This window comes from Typopeltis vanoorti, chromosome 17 (genome assembly GCF_054136105.1).
Source record: "Typopeltis vanoorti isolate ZY-2024b chromosome 17, IOZ_Tvanoo_1.0, whole genome shotgun sequence".
Taxonomy (NCBI): Eukaryota; Metazoa; Arthropoda; class Arachnida; order Uropygi; family Thelyphonidae; genus Typopeltis; species Typopeltis vanoorti.
The window spans coordinates 44,705,309-44,727,780 of NC_143565.1; the positions used below are offsets into that span (position 1 = coordinate 44,705,309).

General features: G+C 34.2%; 1 protein-coding gene across 1 annotated transcript in view; it reads right to left on the reverse strand.

Annotated features, from left to right (window-relative positions):
- Positions 1-22,472, reverse strand: part of LOC150097350 (diacylglycerol lipase-beta-like) — a 290,177-nt gene that overhangs the window by 94,557 nt on the left and 173,148 nt on the right. The window contains exon 8 of the mRNA XM_090407293.1: positions 20,660-20,840. Coding sequence (XP_090263419.1) covers positions 20,660-20,840 — 181 coding nt within the window. The remainder of the gene's footprint in view (positions 1-20,659; positions 20,841-22,472) is intronic.

Sequence of the window (22,472 nt, forward strand, 5' to 3'; positions counted from 1 at the left end):
TAGGTTTTAAGACAAAACTTCTTGATTTTTTGTTGTTTAGCCATTTTATTCTTTCCAATTTGGGGTTTATTTTAATTTTGGATCTCGCCAATCAGTGTCACTTCCTGTTTTTACTTGATTTAGTACTGAGGTATCTTGAACTATTTCTTTATTATTATTACACAGTTTAGCGTGCAGCATCTGTGTTCAATTACATCATAGTCACTAAATTTAATAATTTTAATCTTTGCATGTAATGCTAAGTTTATGCATCTTCTTTTCATTGAAGCAACAACATCCTTACTATGAATTTTATCTGCAAACATTAACAGCAATAAAATGAGTTCACAACTTCACTAACTATACATCAGGTGATTCAAGACAATGTCACATCACTAAAACCATTGTATGAGCGAATCGTTGCAAGGCAGGGTATAACCATATAGTATAGTAAAAATATATTCTGACCCTTCATGAAAAACATATCGTTTTAACTTTTAGAATAATTACGCATGTAAATGTATAACTATTATAAATGTCAAACTATAACCTGCATATTATTTATTGTCAATACTATTACTTATACTATAAGGGCATATTATTTCCAAAATCACATAAAATAAGACTGCACAGTATTGCTTTTGTTTTCTCTTACACAAAAACTAAGAAATTTGTAAAATTAAGCCTGTTGCATGCATATGCAATATACTGATTAATAGGATCAGATAAATGTGAAATGTTATCATACATAATTCAAAAGAATAATAATTTCCAGAATGCTTAATGACTGAATAATAATAATATTTACCAAACTATTAATGGTGCTTCTTCCATTCACAACCTAATCAAATATTTTTGCTTTTTTAAAACCAAACGTGATTTGGTCTTCATTAGTACTAGAACAACTTGTCCGGATTTCAAAACTATTGGCACTATATATTGATTTTACACTATATTTTATTCACCTATAATCATCATCAATTTAATTTTGGTTAAAATTTTGTGCAAAGCTCATAACTGCTGTTCTAGTAATTAAAAACTGAAATGTAAAAAAAAAAAAAAAAAAAAAAAAAAAAAAAAATATATATATATATATATATATATATATCATGAAAGAAATAGGAAAATGTTCAGAAAGCATTATGGCAGATGCATTAAATGTTCCAACGGTTTTTGTTTAATGCCAAAGAAATGTTCATGCCATTCAGGTAATTATGGTGAAATTAACTCAGAGTAGAGTATTTTTATATTATATATAACAAATTATATTCTTGTCAAGTAATTCTAATCCAGTTAAAACACATGCTATAACTATCTCAAGTTTAGTCTTCCCAAATCAGTCAAATCAAAAGGGGCTCACACTGGGGAGTACGGGCAAGGAAAACCCAAGATACCCGAGCTAGACCTGATCTTACTTCCTACAATATACCCTTGGTATATCATATATACTCTTCTTTCCTCTACTCTCTCTTCACCCTCCCCAGTGCTATTACAGCAATTCGAGGGTGAGAGGGTGACTCTTGTCTCTCAAACTGCAGTTGACTATCTACTAAAAAAGGCAAGCCTATTGCCTTAAGATGGGCTACCATCTTAAGGCAATAGGACCACCACTAGGATACCTATCGTCATGCTAGTAACTTGACATAGGGAAACACATTACTTTCAAGTCGCAACAAAATCCAAACTGGACAGAATACATGGGAAAAGGCTAAGAAACTTTGGAAAAAGAAAAATGTGGTGAAATATGATACATGGAACATTAGAAGCATAGCACATAAAGAAGAATTAGATATAATATTTTTAATCATCCCATGGTATTATTACACCAGCTCATAGAGGTCAAATTCGTGTACTTTATACAGCACCTTTTCTGGGTTGTTATAAAGTTCACATTTGAAAATATTCATATAATTTAGTAAATGCATTGCCGATGCTTCCTCGATGTTACAGATTTTGCAGATGGGGAAGACTTTTATGCCGTTGCTAAACTTGATTGGTCTTGTGTGGCTGGTCTTGAGGTGAGAGATCATGGTAGTGGCACAGCAATTAAACTTAGAGTTGATGGTAGCTCCTGGTTTTTCAGCTGAATACCAACGGTGACTCATGTCCCGGAGAATCATTCTTTTTATGTTTTCTTTTTGGGTGGTTTTAAAAAGATTGAAATCTGTGGTATCACTTAATGTTGCAGCCATTTTTGCTACTACATTTGCAGTTTCATTTCCCTTTAATCCCACATGGGATGGGATCCACTGGAAAATTATTTCGGAATTCTTATGTAGTTTGTTTATGTTTTTTGCAATTTCTCTAAGTATTTCTTGATGGCTAGTGTGGAAGTTCTTAATAGCTTGAAGGGCTGCTAAGGAATTGGTGAAAAATAAAAACCCCTTTGGGTTTTGTTTATCCAAATGTGGCAGTGCTGTGTTAATGGCTATTAATTCTGCATGGTATGCATACATTCAATACTGTTAGTTGTTTTTAGTTCTATATTTTGAGAGCCATAGATGAGTATGCCACTTTCAGAATTGCCATTTGGAATTTTGGAGCCATCTGTGTAGATCTTTATAGTCAGGTCCATATTCCATTATTTTTGAAAAGAGCTAATGATCTCAAGATTTCAGAGTTTTCTAGGCTTTTTTCTTATGTTTCCTATTTCAAAGTTGATAACTATATTTTTTCTGTCTTGATTTGAAGGAAATGCTGGGTAGTTGGCTACTTTATTTGGACAATCCAAGGGAATTTTATTTTCCATGATTTCATGCATTGTTGATTTTTTCTTTACTCTGTTTGTTGGTTGCCAATTTTTAAATAGTTCACTTGTTCTATGATGTGCAAGGTTGGCTCTTTTTTCTACAAATTTAGTGATATTTTCTTACTAAATTTGTAGAAAAAATATTATTTTTTCCACCTAATTTTTAAAGGAACAAGGTTGGATTCGAATTCTACTATTTTTCCAAGGGTTGTATTCTTTAGTCCACATATGATTCTAGCTTTTTCTGAATTTTTATAAGCTTGTCTAAACTGGTTCGTGATGTTTGCATCCAGATAGGTGAAGCATATTCCATTATAGGTCGGATGATAGAGGTGTATGTGACTTTTAAGGTTTTAACATCGACTCCCCACTCTTTACCTGAGATACTTTTCATATTTAGTCTTCTTTTTGCTTTGACTGCAACATTGTTGATATGTTTATTGAAGCTTAGTGATGAATCCAGAGTAACTCCAAGGTATTTGGGGTTTTCATTAAAGGTAATTAGTTGACTGTCATCTCCTTGTGGCACCCTCTGGATGATCTAACAACAGCAGCATTTCTTTTTTTTCCCATCATGGAGACAAATTTCAGATAAAATTTTAAATGATGAAAATATAGAAATTGCAGTTCTTACAGAAACAAAAAAGAAACTTAAAGGAACAAAATGACTGATTATCATATCATATATAGTGGAGTGGACAAACAAATATGTGCAAAAGCTGGTATAATGATTAAATCCACATATCAACTAAAGCAAAAATAACTCATTATACATACTAGAATTTAGAAGTGCGATTAAAGTTAAATAAAGAAAATTTAAAGGAATATATGAAAAATTAAATAAAACAGACCATATAATTACAGCCGGAGAGCTTAGTGCCAGAATAGGAATGAAAAAAAAATCAATAATAATATAGAAAAATTTGGAGATCAGCAATTTAAAAATAATGAATGCATTCTACAAACATAAAAATATACATAAATATACATGCTGTGCAAGATGACAAATCTAGCAAATGGAAAAGCAGCAAACTTCTTACTAGATGTTAGTCATAAGAGGGCTAGAAATTGACAAAGATCGCTATTTAGTGCAGGCAAAACTAAACTGGTTACAAAAAATACAAAAAAAAATAAATAAATAAACCAGAGAAACAAAATCTAATTACAAAGTAATTACTAAATGATTCAACTACTAAATGATACTAATAACTATTAAATAATTCAAGTATAAGAAATTTATACCAACAGAGGATTAATAACTATTTAGAAAAAATAAAAGAAAATAAAGACATCAAGAAAGAATGGAATAATATAAAAGAAATTATTACATCGGCAGCATATGAAAGTCTAGGAACACACAAAAAATATCATAAAAACAATAATTAAAAATAAAAAACTGGCCTTTAAAAGATGGTTAAATAGCAAAAAAACAAACAAACAAGAAGATGAAATTGAATATAAAAAAAGACAAGCAATAGCCAAAAGAGAAACCAGAAAGAGACACAGGGAATGCTGGGAAAAATAGGCATCATATCTAGAAAATGACATATACAAAATAAGACCCAATGCACATAAAATACTAAAACGCATGAATGCAGATATAAAAGAAACTGCAAATATAAATTGTGAAATAGATGTAAAAGAATTTTTGGATTACTTCACAGATCTTTGGACAGATAATACTAACATAAAAAAAATTACACCAATAACTTACAAAATGCTTTAAATGATATAATAACAATGAAAGAATTAAAGGACAATTTAAGTAAAATAAAAAAATGGCATATCAGCAGGAGAACACGGGATAAACTCCGAACTGTATAAATTTGCAGAAAAAACTTTCAATCGGAGATTATTAAAATTTTTAAATAAAATATATACAAATGACATATACCAATAGAATGGAATACAAATATAGTAATATCTATATTTTAAAAATGGGATAAAACAAAACCTGCTAATTACAGAGGTATTAGTCTAATATGAATACATGCTACAAAATATATAGTAGAATACTTAATGAAAAATTGAAAATATACAGTGAAAAAATATTATTAGAATGTCAACATGGATTTAGAAAAGGATGCTCTACAATGGATGCAGCTTTTTGTTTAAAACTACTTATAGAAAAAAGAAGAGAATTTAATTTAGAAACTCATCTTTTGTTTATAGATTACAAAAAAGCATTTGACAAAGTAAAAAGATATAGACTGTTTGATATATTACAAAGAATAAATATATCTAATAGTTTACTACATGCAATATTGAATATATACAAAGATAATAAAATAAAAATAAATGAAAAAATGTCTGAAAAACAATCTATAAACCAAGCAGTAAGGGATGTCCTCAGTCTCCAACACTTTTCAATATTTATATTAATGAAATATTAATACAGTGGAACACCTTAAACAATATCCAGGTATAGAAATTTCTCGGAATAATAAAATAAATACGCCATTATTTGCAGATGATCAGGTAATAATATCAGATAAGGAAGACAATTTTACAAAGAGCAATATATAATTTAAATGTACAGTAGAACAGTTTGGAATGAAAATATCCAGATACAACTAAAACAATGTCATTTTGTGGACAAACTCCAGTTAGAAGTAAAATAGTTATTAATAATAAAATAATAGAATAGATAAATACTTTCATTATCTTGGATGTGAAATATCATATGAAGGAGAAAAAGACAAAATTAAAAACTTCAAAATTTTTACAGATTAGAGGTCTATGATAAATAGAACATTCAATCCAAATATAGTACAAAAAGAAACATGCTTGAAAAATATACAATACTTTAGCAGTGTCCACATTATCATATGGCAGTGAAATTTGGCAATAAACAAAAAATAAAAACAAGTGAAATGAGATTTATGAGAACTGCAAAATACACATTATTAGAACAAAAATGGAACAAAGATATTTTGAAAGAACTAAAAACAAAATCATCAGAAGAAAAACTAAACAATTATAAACAAAAATGGATAGGACATGTAAACTGAATGGCATACACCCGATATCCTAAACAAATAATAAAATATAATCCAGTTGGAAATAGAAGGCCAGGTAGACCTCAAAAAAGAATATTAGATGGATAATGAGACTGGAACAGACCAAAATGGTCTATATCCATAATTAGCATTATGATGATGATCTCAATTTTAGTCTTCCCAACTAAGTCAAATCAAAAGGCTTGTGAATTAATCATAGCAAACACAAAGTTTAATTTTTGGCCATGCAATATGATTTGATTAGAGTCACTTAATTCATATCAACCAGTGTAAATGCAGATTAAAGAGGCAAAAAAAAAAATAAACAATAATGTTCAGTATAATACTGGGAATAACAGCAAACACTATATGATACTACACAAAAAAGTGTCCAGTATTATATAAGTGGAGGTTTCTGTGGTTTAGAAGTTCATAAGGCATATTCTGGAAATTGGACTACATTTTTTTTATTAAGCTAAAAGCACAATAAAGAAATAAAACCCGACAAGTTTTGTAAGTCATTTCACTTACATCTTCAGGGGTAAAAGGTAACTGAAAGTTAAAACAACAACAAAGAGAAATTAATAGTTCATACTATACAGTTGTAGCTGACTCAAAGCAGTGCTAAGTTTAAACAATGCTGGATGATGCCACGTTCTGTTGTTCACGATCATAATGTCCGCAGTCTGACTGAGGTATATGTTTGCAGCTTCTTTAAATTTCCTTATGTAACAGTTTTTTCCTATATAAGACATTTTTGTTTTCTGCCAGAGTATATTGTGGCCAGTGGAAGTGGAATGGAAAGCTAGACCTGATACGTGTTCTCTTCTGTTTTGTACATCCTTTTGGTGTTCGTTCATGCATATTTCCCCAGATCTTCCTGTCTGTCCTACATAGCAGACGCCGCAAGAACAATAAATTTTATAAACACCTGTTTTTTTTTGAGGATCTGTGTTAAATATTCCAATTCTTCATTTCTCTGCTGGAAATATTATAAGCTCTGTCCCTCAGGGTTTTTATTAGACCTATTTTTTGCGAAGGGTGGTGGTGTGAGGCCGCATTAAGAAATCTTCCTGTGTTGGTGGGTTTTCTATATATTGAGAAAGAAATTTTATTATCTTTTTCATTGACTTCTAATAGGATGTCAAGAAAAGGAAGTTTTCTAAGTTCTTCTTGTTCTAAAGTAAATTTTATATTCTTATGTAAATTATTCAGGTAATTTTCGAAAGCAATGAGTTCATCTGTTGTTCCTGGCCAAATGATGAAAATGTCGTCTACATAGCATAGCCAAATTTTTGGTTTTTCATGATAATTGATTAAAGCATTATTTTCAAAATGTTCCATAAATACGTTAGCTAAAGCCGGAGAGGGAAATACGCATGAACGAACACCAAAAGGATGTACAAAACAGAAGAGAACACAAATCAGGTCTAGCTTTCCATACCACTTCCACCGACCACAATGTACTCTGGCAGAAAACAAACATGTCTTATATAAAAAAACTGTTACATAAGGAAATTTAAAGAAGCTGCAAACATGCTTAGAATTCCAACACAATGCAATTAAAAACCAAGGCTTAATTCTACACCAAGTTTGGTCAGCCTTGATAAAAAATATACCTCAATCAGACTGCGGACATTATGATCGTGAACAACAGAACGTGGCATCATCCAGCATTGTTTAAACATTCTGATTTTTAATTTTATAAACAGTCAGACAGCTACAACTGTATGGTATGAACTATTAATTTATCTTTGTTGTTGTTTTAACTTTCAGTTACCTTTTACCCCTGAAGATGTAAGTCAAACGACTTATGAAACTTGTCGGGTTTTATTTCTTTGTGCTTTTAGCTTACTAAAAAAAATGTGGTCCAATTACCAGAATATGCCTTGTGTCCAGTATTATACTAGAACACTTTATTAATCCCTTGGTTTTTTAACTGCATTTGAGCAGTCAAAATATTATATACAGGAAAATACAAAGTAGTATAATTCCCCTGCTTCTTTAAGATGCATTTAAGCAGTCAAAATATCATGACCACACCTGTGGTCATGATATTTTAACTGCTTAAATGCATTAAATATTAAAGGCATAAATATAGGTGGCAGAAGCGCTTCTTTCATCCTCAATGCAGCAGTCATTACCATGTTTATTACAGGTGTGCAACATACTTTTCATTTCAAGTTGCTGATTAACACGGTGGAATGTGATCTGATTAGAGTTATTTACTTCATATAATAATAATAGATTTTGTAAAAGGAATGTTTCAGTGGAGTGGTTTAATATAGCAATATCCTGTAAATTGGCAATACTGTAGGCTATTCACAGAGTGGTGTAGTTACAGGTGGTAATTAAGATTCTAGTAGCAGAAGAATTGAGCATAACAGTACCTGCTGGACCAATGGGAATATTCGCCACAAGTAAAGATGAGGTCTATGCCTCATGAATGCAAGCCTGTCCTACCCATACACAAAAAACTGTGGTCTCTTTCCAGATCGCTCAGGTACTTTCTACAGATAACAGCTTGCAACACATTGGCAATATCATTTGAGAGTGGCTTCCAGGTGTTACTATGGCTGCCAAATTCATTATATTTGAATTTCATAGAACATCTCTGGAGGAATTTTTTGAGGCTTTAGAAAAAGCAACCGACACAATGAAAAAGGAAAAGTTGGTCCTTGTTGGGGATCTAAATAGCATAGTAGGAAATGATTGTCAGTCATACAAAAATATTTTTCGAAAATTTGGAGAAAAGAGCACAGCTACTAATAATGGGAAATATCTGTTGGATTTATGCTCAGGACATGGACTGGTTATTACTAACACAAGGTTCCAACATAAAAATGTGCACAAATTCACATGGAGAGAAGAGGCAAGGAATAAGAAAAGTCTCATTCACTATATTATTGTTGATAGTGATGTTTTCTCCCTTGCAGGACACCAGAGTGCACAGAGGATTTGAAATTGGAAGTAATCACTATTTAGTCTTGAGCAGGATAAAACTGAATTTTATATTGTAAAGAATAACATGTAAGAAAGTTTTAAAGGGAATAAAAGTTGAGCAGCTCTCAGATGTGAACTGTAGACTAAAATACACAAAGATTATGGAAGAAAAAATGAAAGAGTTTGAGAACAGGAACCAAATCTTGGAGATTCAGTGGCAACCTATGAAGAAAACCTTGATTAATTCAGCTAGAGAGGCAAGTGGTGAAGTTGTCTGCAAGGATAGAAAAATTAGAACTCCATGGTGGACACAGGAAGTTAAAGAGGCAGTGAAGGAAAAGAAGAAAGCATATCAAAAGTTCTTGGCAAATAAGTCAGCTTGTGCTCTTAGAGAATACAGAGACAAATGCAAGAAAGCTAAACACTGTGTAAAACTAGCTAAACAAAAGTCATGGGACGACTTTGGCAAGAACATAGAAAATAAATATCAAGATGGTGGCAAAATATTCTGGAGGTTGTTGAAGAAGCTTAGGAATGGAGGAAAGAGTGCTGTAAAAGGAGTTAGAGATGATAAAGGTGACATGAAAACAGGAGAAAAAGATATCCTTGAAGTATGGAGTAATTACTTTGAAAAACTGCTAAATGAAACACGCAGTGATGACAGCACAGTGATAAAAAACACTGACCAGGCATGCAGTCAGGAATACATATCCATACTTGAAGTAGAAAAAGCCATTAAAGGCTTGAAATGTGGAAAGGCAGCAGGAGTATATGATATTCGACCAGAAATGCTGAAGTGTGGTGGTATAAAAGTCTTACAGTGGCTGCACTGCGTAGTTCAGAAAGCCTGGACAGAGGGACGAATTCCCGATGATTGGAGTAGAGCTCTCATAGTACCCATATATAAAAAGGGAAATAAAACTGAATGTGAGAATTACAGAGGCATTTCCCTACTGAGTGTCCCTGGCAAGTTTTATACAAGTATACTTGAGAAACGGTTGAGAAGAATTGTGGAAGAAAAGCTTGGTGAAGAACAAGCTGGATTCAGGTCAAATAGAGGCTGTCAGGATCAGATATTCTCTTTACGACAAATAGTGGAGAAATCATGGGAATATAACAAAGATCTGTATTTAAGTTTTGGCGATTGGGGAAAGGCGTATGACAAGGTGCCAAGAGAGAAGCTATTCAATACGCTACAGTTATATGGTGTAAGTGGGGCATTATATCAAGCAATACTTAGTCTTTATTTGAGTTGTAAATCAGGAAGTACAGGAAGATGGTTTAATGTTAAATCTGGTGTGCGACAAGGTTGTACATTATCCCCTCTGTTATTCATTACTTATATGGATCACATTATGAAGGAAAGTGGTTTTAAACATGATATCAAAATTGGAGATGTTAATGTCAGCTCTTTGCTTTATGCGAACGATGTTATACTTCTAAATAAATCCGCTACAAGTCTGTAAGATTCTCTGAATAAATTGAATAAATGTTATAATAGATATGGTATGAAGGACAGCAATAAAAAAACAAAGACAATGAAAATAGGCAGAATCATTGAAAATGTCAACTGCAATGTGAACGGAGAACCTGTGGAACAAGTAAAACATTTCACCTACTTAGGCACAATTTTTAGTGAAGATGGTAAATTAAATATGGAAATAGACAACAGAATCAACAAAGCTGGTATGGTAGGAAGTCAATTGAATAAATTCATATGGAATAAGAGAGAAATTAGTCGGAACACTAAATTAGCTGTATACAAGAGTGTTCAAACCAGTTTTAACTTATGGATCTGAGAGCTGGGTCAGAAGTAAAACACTTGACCAAAGACTAGAGACCGCAGATATGAGAGTCCTGAGAAAGATTAGAGGCGTGAACAGATGGCATCAATGGCAATATCTTATTAAAAACGAAGATATTAGGAAAGAACTTGACATTGTCAGCATCCAGGAATGCATTAGCAGAGCTAATCTCAGGTCATATGGTCACTTAAGCAGAATGGGCGAGGATAGATTAGCAAAACAAGTGTTCTCTGCCAGGTTGGCAGGAAAACGACCCATAGGAAGACCAAGATATAGGTGGATTGATACGGTACAAAGTGCCTTAGATGATAGAAATATAAGATCTGATAATGTTGGAGTCTTGACAAGTAACAGACTGATTTGGAGGAAAATTGTAGATAGGAAGTTAGTAATGATGTAAATTTTTCATGTAGTACTATCATATCGTGTAAATCCCTTGAGGGTACATGGCAGGAATTTGATGATGATGATGATGATGAGAACATCTCTGTATTATAGAACATAGAATTATAGAATATATTCTATGGAATTATAGAATTCCACAGAACATCTCTGCTAACCACTCGACCAACAACAATGGCTTGGTTGGCCAAGTGGTTATCATATCCGTTCTCCAGCCAAAAGGCTGCAAGTTCAAATCCTGCTGTGGGCAGTAGATGGCATTGGTGTAGATCAGGGTTTCCCAAATTGTGTTCTGCGGAAAGTGAATAAGTTCCGTGATGTCAGTGACCAAGCTACATATTTTTAAACATGGAAGTAATTCGGGAAAGGGAATACCGCTGTTTATGACCAGCCATAAAAATTGCCTCCAAGCCGATTACAACAATGTGGCATATCCTCTGTTCTCAAAACTGAATGAAATAACATCTGTGTTGCAAATGTTAGTGATCATTATTTAGAATCAGCAAGGAAGTATAAAGAAAATTTTTCCACTGAAATTGAAGATCAAGTTAGTTTGTATCTGGTTCTCAAATATAGTAATACTGAATGCTTTCTTTGCAAGTTCATATTGTAGGGTGAAAGTGCTTGTTTCGTAACTGTAGTGCGATGATTTTTTAAAAGTAATAGGCCTAGAGATTTAAATTTTAATATGAATAAGAGACAAAGGACTGTTTAATTTTGAACAAGTTAAGAAATCTCTTATTGAAGGTGTTTGTGATGCAACAGATAGTGATTCATCCACCTCCAGCCTATCAACTGGATGCAGCTTTTTAAAACTTTTATAAGTTTAAAAAATGCAGCTTTTTTTTAAGTTTAAAACTACTTATAGAAAAAATAAGAGAATTTAATTAATAAACTCATCTTTTGTTTATAGATTACGAAAAAGCATTTGAAAAAGATATAGACTGTTTGATATATTACAAAGAATAAATATACCCAATAGTTTACTACATGCAATAATGAATATATACAAAGATAATGAAATAAAAATAAATGAAAAAATGTCTGAAAAGCGATCTCCAGGATATACAAAAGGAGGGGAAAACTACCAGCACACAGGAGAAAGTCCGCATTCACTCGTAAGTATTTATAATATTATAAATTTTTGGTGATCAGAATGGGATATGTCAATGAAAATCAGCAGAAATCAATTTAATGATGTTGGCCTGAGGAAACTACAATATGCTACAAGATTTAATTAGTCCAGTGATTGATAACTGATTGAAATGTAATTTTATATTTGTCAACATGTCACACCGTATACATAAGTGTACTAATACTCTTTATGATTATGACATAATTAATTATTAATACATTACAAAATAACCAAGGTGTTCCGTGAACATTTCAGGATTTGTTAAGTGTTCCATCGTAGGAAAAATCTGAGAAACACTGGTGTAGATGATGTGATTCGCAATAGTTGGTGGAGATGGAGAGTTGTAGAATAGGTGCCCTCCCTCGATGAGTCCCTTGGACTTTTTGCAGGTGTCAAATTAACAATAATAATAATAATAGTAATAATAATTATGTGGATCGAGGCTTTTGAATCCTTCACTCCAAACTCAAAGATCTATGAAAAGCAATCCCAACAACATTATAAGAATATCTTCTGCAACATCCAAACATCTTATACAATAGATGCCATGCAATGTAGTAATAGTTCTGGTAATAAGGGGGGGGGGTACTACAAGAATAGTGGTCATATTTTAAATGGAATGAATGACTCCCCATCTTTTTTTTTTTTTTTTTTTTTTTTTTTTTTTTTTTTTTTTAACAAATTAGGTTGATGTTGGTCGGTTTCAATAGATTCAAAGAAAACTTTGCCACACTCTCTTTTCTAGCCGATATCAAAATTCAAAAGTAAGGAATGCTTAGAAAACTTTTATGCTTATATATATATAAATATAAATTTAATAATAATTTTGTTACATTTTTAAAAATATAATATTAAGATGGATTTCTTATATATTAGAAGTGTAAATAAGGGGAAAATTTTGGTTAACGGAGTTTTAAAAAACAGTTTTATTCATCGTTTTTTGCTTTTTACATGTATAAAAGCAGAACCAAGACCCTCTTTAAAATGCTTGATGCTGTTTAGAAGGGATGATTCGGTTAACTGGTGACCCTTCTCTCAGACTAACTCCATCCAATCACTATCTCACCACAGATGTATTGTTTCTGCTTTGTGTCTCTTCTACAGATATTTTCATGTACAGTGTTCGATATTCACTCACTGTGGATGTCGAACAGCATACATGAAACCCCAATCTCCAGTTGCTCATAAACATCAACATTCCTTACAGAGAATACTACTACTACTACTGTGATGGAGTAATAATTTTAATTTCCTGCATTTTGCCCTTCATATTAAGATCACTGTGGGGAGAGAGTGCACGCGTGCACGTGTACACCCACACATATACATACACAGAAACAAGTTACATTTGTGTGTGTGTGGGGGGGGAGGTGGGGAGAGAGAGAGAGAGAGAGAGAGAGAGTGTGTGTGTGCACTTATGCAGAGTGCTTTACAAGAAATGAACAAGCCCGAGAGAATGCAAAACCTCTCTCAAGTGGTACAGCAAGAATAGAAAGAAGTGTGGAAAATTAGAAAGGAATGTTTAACTAAGTAAGGGAGAGAATTTTCTACTGTGATTCCACAGTAAGAGTGTGATGAAATCATACTCCCAGGTGCAAAGTTTAACAAATGTTAGTGATGCAATTAGGAAAAGAAAGGCAAAGTGAAAGAACTGATTGTTTTGGCAGGTATGAATAATTTGAAGGGAGAAGATGGTTTCAAGACAGTTTGTCCAATCAAAATCTCGTCCAGTAGAACATTTTGTCCAATTGAAAATAATTGGATGAAATGCCCTGAAAGCACCTGGGTTTGAGGTTATTCGTCCAATCCTATTTACCCAATTCTTCATATTAGTCCAAGGAGTTATAAGTAATTTGTGATCGTTAATAATAGTCAGTTGACGTTACAATTTTTTTGCAATTTATCCTTAAAATTTGGCAGTGCTGAATATGGCAGAAATTGTGAGGTGTGACAGGGTAAACCAATGCTTTATCTACAAAATTATTCTTATCATTTTCACTCTTATAACAAGAATAAGACTACACGGTACTGGTGATGCGAGGTTCGTGACAGTTGCAATGCTAGGTGCATCACAACTGTCAGTTTAGACAACATCGTGGTGTACAAAGACGGCAAGGATGAAGAGGTTAGGAAAGTTAAAAATAATCTAAAGAGAAGGGTGCAAGACAATATGCATGGTCCACCCTCACACATTATGCGTATGGTTATAGGACAAGTTCAGCAAGATGAAGTATTACTTATGTTGCCGGAGAGGAATAGTTTACTGTGGCAAGTCATTAGGTGGCAGAACACCACGAGGTCTCATACTCTCACAAGTTTGGTTGGAGATGAGATATCGGAAGAATATCAAGTAACATCAAATCATGACAGATTTATTTTTTATGATTCTGGTACAGGACAAGGATTGTCTTCTTGTTTTTGCCACAATGGAGAAAGTAAGATTACTTGGAGCGAGTGACATTATCTTCTCCGATGGCACATTTAAAACCGTGCCCTGACAATTTGCTCAGTTGTTTACTATGCATGGAATATTTCTAGAGCATGCCATGTGCCTCTGGTGTACACTCTAACTCCCGAAAGAACTGAGACTACATATCAGTCAATATACCAGCATGCTGTCAACACTGCAAAACAAGCAGGAATGACCGTGAATCCACATACTATAATGATGGATTTCGAAAACTGGCAAATATGAATGCTGCACGGGAGATATTTCCTAATGCAAATATAAAGTGTTGTCTATTTCACTTTTCTCAGGCCCTTTGGTGGCTTTGGGTCTGTCACAGCAGTATAAAGTTGCAGGAAGCCCTATACATGACGAAGCATCAATGCTGTTCGGCTTGCCATTCGTGCCGATCGACAACGTATTCAAATTTTTTGAGGTATTTGACAATGTAGTCAAATACCTCAAATACTTGAGGTATTTGACTACATTACAAAGAGTGTTTCAGAAGACCTGGAAGGAATGACAGAGTATGTTGAACATGTTTACATTAGAGGGCAGAAAACCCTCGCTTTCCACCTGAGGTATGGAATGTCCATGATTTGGTCATCAATGGGACACAGAGAACCAAAAATTCTGTAGAAGGTTGGCATAACAAATTCCAAAAGTTGATGGTGTACCATCCATTATTATTATTATTGTTCCGGGAAACTCCAAGGAGTCGACAGACTCATCAAGGGAGGCCCTAACATCATGTCTGGAACAACTATTCAACATTCACACAGTATCTATCATATCTTGCCTTGAACTCATTCACGGTCGTAGCACCCACAACAGACCGGAAGCTTATTCCACTCATTCACCACTCTCCAAGTAAAAAACCTAGCTCTAACACCCTTGTCAACCACGTTCTTGCCCAGCATCCATGCATGGCCCCTAGTCCTCCCACCACCAGTCATATTTTCAAAAATATCTTCTGGATCAATCTTATAAAAACCCTTCAGTAATTTGAAGGTCTCAATCATATCACCCCTCCTTTGCCTATCGTCCAATTTCTGCAACCCACAAATCTTCAACCTATTCTCATAAGGTTCATTCCACAGACCTGCTATCATCTTGGTCACTCGTCTCTGGACCCTCTCCACTTCCTCCCCATCATGAAGAAATCCTGGTGCCCCATAACTGGGCACAGAAGTCCAGATGGGGTCTTATCAAGGCTCGATACAGAGGAACAACAACAACTTGTTTGTCTCTGCATGTTAAAGTATTTTTCAGAACCCAAGTGATTTGGTGAGCTGTTTTAGTCACTTTTGCAATGTGCCCCCTAAATTTCAACTCCCTATCCACCAGCACTCCCAAATCCCTGGCCTCATCAATCTCCTGGAGTACGGTTCCACCAATGCGATATACTGCTGCTATTCTTTTCACCCCAAAGTGCATAACCTTACACTTTGCCACATTAAACTGACATCCATTTTTCCTAGCCCAGTCCTCCAAACTATCCAAATCATCCTGTAAAATTTTGACATCCTGTGCACTCACAATTGCTCTACCCAACTTTGCATCATCAGCAAACAAGTGAACACTCCCTCTCAAATCCTTTCCAATATCATTGATGAACAAATTGAAAAGCAGTGGTCCAAGAACAGAGCCCTGTGGCACACCACTAGTCACAAGCCATCTTTTAGACTCCACTCCTGAATAAACCACTCTCTAGTATCTCTCCTTCAACCACCCTCCTATCCATCTCACCAAACCTATATCCATCCCCATCTGCTCCAGTTTACTGATTAGGTTTCCATGTGGTATCCTATCAAAGGCCTTGGCAAGGTCCAGTAGTATCACTGTAAACCCACTACCCCTATCCAGTTCAGCCGTCACTGTGTTATAAAACGTGAGCAAGTTACTGAGGCATGATTTACCCTTCACAAAACCATGTTGTCCCCCATACAATATCCCATTTTCATCTATCCAATCCTGTATTCTTTTCTTGACTAATTTTTCTAAGACCTTGACAATGATTCCTGATATGCTAATCGGTCGGTAATTTACAACAGCAGTCTTGGAACCACCTTTATGCAGTGGAACTATTTTCCCTGGGAAGTCTGGGACTAACCCAGACCCGAGACTCAAATTAAACAAAATGGTCAAGGGTACTGACAATTCTTTAGCTGCTTCTCGTACTACACGAGCTGGTATACCATCCAATCCCACAGATGTATTGACATTGAGGTTATGCAATAGACTACTCACCTCCTCTTCATTCACCACAATTCCCGTATAATCTACTGGTTTATTCGTTTCTGCAATGTCGCCACAAATCCATCACTTTGTAGGTTCATCGATTTCCTGAAGGAGGAGCAGAGGCAGAACGAACAAGATATAATACGCCTCCATGGAGGTCAAAGAAACATCAGGGCTCCTGTGAATAGCCAGTACCTAAATAACCAAAACGCATTTTCTCCCTAGTACAGCAATATCCGCTGTACAAGGATATTGTTGTGCTGAAAACAGACTCAACATGTATCTGCGGTCAATCGCTTATCGTTTGAAGGTGAACCCAGCTGAGGAAGACTAAATTCTCCAATCTCCACAGATTTCATCATTTTCACATCAATTTCCGAATTAATTCTGTTGTTTCCTTATTTGATTTGTTATAATTAAATGCTCACATACATATCTTGTAGAACTTTGTACAAATTAAAACAAGTGGCTCAGAATCACTCTTGCGTTTTCACTGCTGAGTGGAAAAATCTAGGTTGGACATAGTGATATATAGGACAAATTGAGATTGGACGAAATGTCCGACTGGACGAGTGTTCCCTCGGACAAAAAATCTTGGACCATTTGCTCTGAAACCGAGAAGACATGTATAGTATGAAGGAGGGAATGAAAGAGTTACTGAGGGAGTAAAAAGGGAAAAGAATAAAGATGGTTAGTGTACTGCATGTAATAGAGGGCAAGTCGAGAAGAAGGGTAAGATTGCAAATAGTCAAATGCAGGAGGAATGATGCAGTTTGCAGATGTGTGGCATGGGTTCAATGGATGAAAAATCTAATATAAGTGAACAATAAATGTTGAAGTATTGTAGGTAACAAGACAGAATACGATAGTCAGAAGATGGCATAATCAGTGGGATAGAATACGAGGGGTATAGTATTTTCAGAGAAGATAAAGAGAAAAGGTAGTAGGAGGTTGATTTGATGCCATTTGATGTGAGTGTGTGTGTGTGTGTGTGTGTGTGTGTGAGAGAGAGACTGCTAGGACAAAATACACAGTCAATCGCTGCTACTGGCTTGGGGGGGGGGGTAATGAAAGGATGAAGTAGATGGTATACATTGGCAAATAAATTCAATGAGGAGTGGAGGCGAAGTAATTATTTTGGAAGACTTCAAACTATGAGAACATAGACTAAGAAGAAAGAACACATGGATAGAAGAAAATAGAATTTATGCTGTTGCTAAGGGATAATTAGCTGAGGCATGTTATCCAGTAATGAGGAATTGTATGTAACTACATTGATGCCAACGGTGAGAGTGATTGCGCAGTTTTAACCTAGGCGGTTAAATGTGTGGAATTTTCAATTAAGAGGAGATATATATGGAACTACAAAGCTGGTAATATGGCAAACTATTTTTATAGACTGCTTGGAGCAATGCCATGGTATAAGAAACTGCAAGGTTTGGTTGACAGTGCATGGGAAATGGTAAACAAGGTGTTTTTGGTAGCAAACTAGAGTCAGGAGGAGAAATCAAGTGAGACATAAATGGATGAGTAGCATCACTACACAAGAGCTGCAAAATAGGAAAAGTTTGTGCAAGTAATTTAAAGAGAAACATGAATCATCAAGCACATGAAAATAGTATAAAGTACAGACCAGAAGGGTGACCATTATGGTAAGGAAGGCAAAATTAGAGTACTAGAAGAAATTAGCTGTGAAAGCTAAGATAATCCCAAACAGTTCTTTCAATATGTAGCAAGTGAAAAGAAGAATGATTATAGCAGAATAATTCTGACGTCATCATCAACAATGCTGATGATGGAAAGGTGACTGAAGCAGACAAAATAGTTGAATTACTGAGTGATCACTTTGCAATGGTGCATCATTCTTGCAAGGATGATTATTCCTGAATGATATTAATCATTCAGAGTCCAGAAGGTCTGTGACTAGTAGTGTCTGAAGGCCATGTACATGGCTTCTGGCTATGTAATTTATAAATTAATGATATAGAAATAACATGAGGAGAAATACTCAGTTGTTGATAATGAGATCATGAAGGATGATTTAAACAGACTGGTGGTATTAATGAGCAAAAAGGAAAGTGGTTACGAGTTTAATGCAAAGTAAGGGACATTGGAATGCTGATGGATGGCAAGTTGAAGTACAGAGGACATATTGTAAAAGTGTTTATCAGAAACCTTCAGGAAGTCAGGAACCTCCCTGGCCACATATTACCTAATCAGGCTTTTATAATTTTTTTAAATTCATTCACACTAACTGTACTCACCACTTCAACAGGCAAGCCATTTCAATGACGCCCCACTTTATGAGAGAAAAATCTAGCTCTCACCCCATCCTAAACTTCTACAAATGCATGCCTTCCCATTCTCTCCGCACTTTCTATATAATGAAAAATATCATCTACTAGTATCCTGTATGACTAATTCAGAAGTTAGCAGGTTTATTACATCACCCCTCTTTTTCCTGTTTAGTAGTGTCTACAATTCACAAATTCCCAACCTCTTTTCAGAATCTATATTTCATTTTGCTGATATTTTTAACACACTCTTTTGTATTCTCTCTCTCTCTGCTGTATCTGCATCACCTTGGAACTAGAAGACCAGATCAGTGACAAGGCCTTGATATGACCTCACTTGGATTATTGCTGCTTATCTAGTCTTCTGGTTTTTACACATCAGTATATTTTTCAACAATACAATTATTCTCTGAGTTGTATTTGCAGTCTTTGCTATATGGCCTCTAAACTTCAGCTTCTATCTACTAAACTCCACCAGATAATTTTTATTTTTCTTTACAGATAACCTTACCACAATTTACTATATGCTTCCATGGATGAGTCAATCCATATTTTGAGATTTTATCATTCATTCTCTAAGGTTTATTTCTTGTTTTATAGTATGTACCTTACATATTTTTTTTATATCTTTACACTGTTTAACTTTGATTTTTTTTTCCAAGTCTTCCACAAATCCAACTTTTCACTGTGATAGTAATTTTCACTTTGTTCAGAACTAAATGGTGGTCAATTCTTCTTTCAAATCTCTTGCATCCTAAACCAGTCTGAAGATAAAGTAACAAGGACTACTTTTTTTCCTCCTGTGCTTTGTAAAAAAGATATTAGTTCAAATGAATAATTTCTAAAACATCAAAATCAAATATTAAAAAAATTTTGCTGTCTTGTATTTGTATACTTGTGTTTTTAAAACTAGCTTATTTTTGAGCTCTTTTATGCAAAATTCTTGTCCTAAAAATTCATTTTTTCCCCCCTCAGAACTATGCCATAAGAAACTACTGAAAACAAAACTCCACAGCAATGCTATGTCAATGAAAATTCAACATTGCAAACTATCCAATAGAAAAAAAAACATTCGTTGATCCCTACAAATCTGCTATAAGTGTGAGTGTGTATGATTATTAAACTATGTCTTATTTTCATTCATATTTTTGAATGAAAAATTTTGGTGGCAATTGTATGGTCCCACTTTACATACCTACAAATGCCCATAGAGGGTGCACCACCATCTAGATAGGACTTTAGAGAGTCACCCACGTTTCACTTAGTACTGTGTTGCATTTGAGTGTGTTATAAGAATTATTTGTAATCCCTGAAGATGTCTGAGTGACTGAGACGAAACATTGGAAGTATTACAATTAGTTTTTAATCCTTTCCTAGTGCTGTAAATATTCCATTAAACCTCCAACATGTTCTCAGCACTTAAGCCTCAACACACGAATAAAAGATCTCTAATCAATTCATAACTTTTCAAACCCTATTCTGCATTTCCTACAAAAATATTTTATTATATGATTAAAAACAAAGAAAATCCTTCTAAAACATTGTACTACAGGGGAATAAACTATTAGAAATATCAATTTTTTCACAGTGAAGGATTTTTTTTCTCATGAAATAGTGTGTTCTGCAAACCAGAACATAGTGTTTTCAAAGTACTAGTTTAGCTTACTTTACTTGGCTCCATAGTTGGCACAATCCTGTTGGACAGTTGGAATAGAGAAACATTGGCCATCCATAACTGCCTCGTGCAAATTTCATGAAATGACATGCCATCTCAGCAGTCATCCAAAACTGATGAGCAGGAGGAGTAAATACACCTGGACTAGAGATTACACTTCCTTGGATTCCACCTATCAGAATATAAAGTGATAATGCCACTATATATCAAACTCAATAAATTCCTACATTTCTGAGAAATTTCCGTTTGCATTTTCACCTGAACAATTACACTGCACAATGCATGTTTAATTCTTGAATATTTATTATATAACATAAATGGAAAAATAAAGACATGACCAATACAGTGCTTAAGTTACATACAGTTCATTAATATGTTACACAACTCCCTGTTGCGTTGCTGACTAAGCAGGGTAAAGCCTCTGCCTGTCACTAAATGCTGGGGGTTAAATTTCACTATCCTGGGTGGTAGATGAATTTTTATCATCTGACATCAACTACAGAAAACCATGTATTATGATCAAATCACCATTCCTCACTTTCAAATGGCTTATTCATCTCGTTAGAACATACTAACATGACAAATGAAGCAAGAATAGAGTATCCATTTGGTAATTAGCCAAACAAACCAAATCAATAGTGAAAACCAGATGTATATTGTATGACAGTTCATACTCAATTTTTTTTTTTTAATCAAGGAAGGTGAACAGTAAGAAATCAGTAAATAAGAATACCTCAGATAATAATGCATTACTGGAAAAGAGACAAAGTGTTTAAGTAAAACCAATCTTAAAACTGCAGTTACAGAAACAAGCTAAAACAGAAGAGATTACTCGTAATAATTATAAAACAATTTATGCTGCTATTAAGAATCAGAAAAAAAGGATAGCAACTATAGTTTAAAAAAAATCCTTTAATGCCTTTCAATTTACAAAGAGTAGGCAGAGCTCCTTTAGCCCCAACTATCTGAAGACAAATAGTTTTAATGGAACATCTGCACTAAACATTAAAATAACTTTCACAGCTTACACATGTAACAAAAATGGAGTTTTTGAATAAAATACTATATAATTTTTTTATGTGTGTAAACCATGAAAGTTAATTTTAATATGTCTGAAGACAAGTTGGCAGTGAGCCTCCATCCTTTGGCCTTCACTAATGAGCTCAAGTTATCAACGAATAAAGGCTTTATTGGAGGAGGGGAAGAGACTAAGGCATGAACCTATTGCCAACTTGCAGTCCTAAACCTTAGCTTTCACTGTCTGTCATTAATGTAACAGAGTCAGTTCTATGGTTGATTTCTGATGTGTGGGATTAAAAACCCAAGTTTCCAGAGGGGAATCTTAAGTTGTCTTTGTCAAAGAGTGACTAACTTGAGAAATGGTTGAAAGAAAGCCTAGGGAATAGAGTGCCTCTAACTGGCAACCAGGATTTAACATATTTTCTTTGGGTGGTATAGTGCACTGAAAGCAAATGCCACTTTTCCACAGAGCTACAAAGGTAACCAAAACAATTATAATTTTAATTAAATAAAGATCTTGAAAAGGATGCAGTTTTCACTTGAATGATGTAGACAAATTTCAAAATGGAAAAGAAAACCTGGTATTTGTACTTATGATTGCAATGATGGGTCATTCCAAGATTGATGAAAGAATTTTTTTTTTTTTTTTAGCTTTTTCTGGCATCCTATTAACTGTGGTGACATTTTTATTTGGTAGATACACAAAATTTTTACAATTTCAGAGGGTTTTAAAATCAATTATGGATTAATTTCATATTGTCCAATAGCTGATTTTGTTACTGTC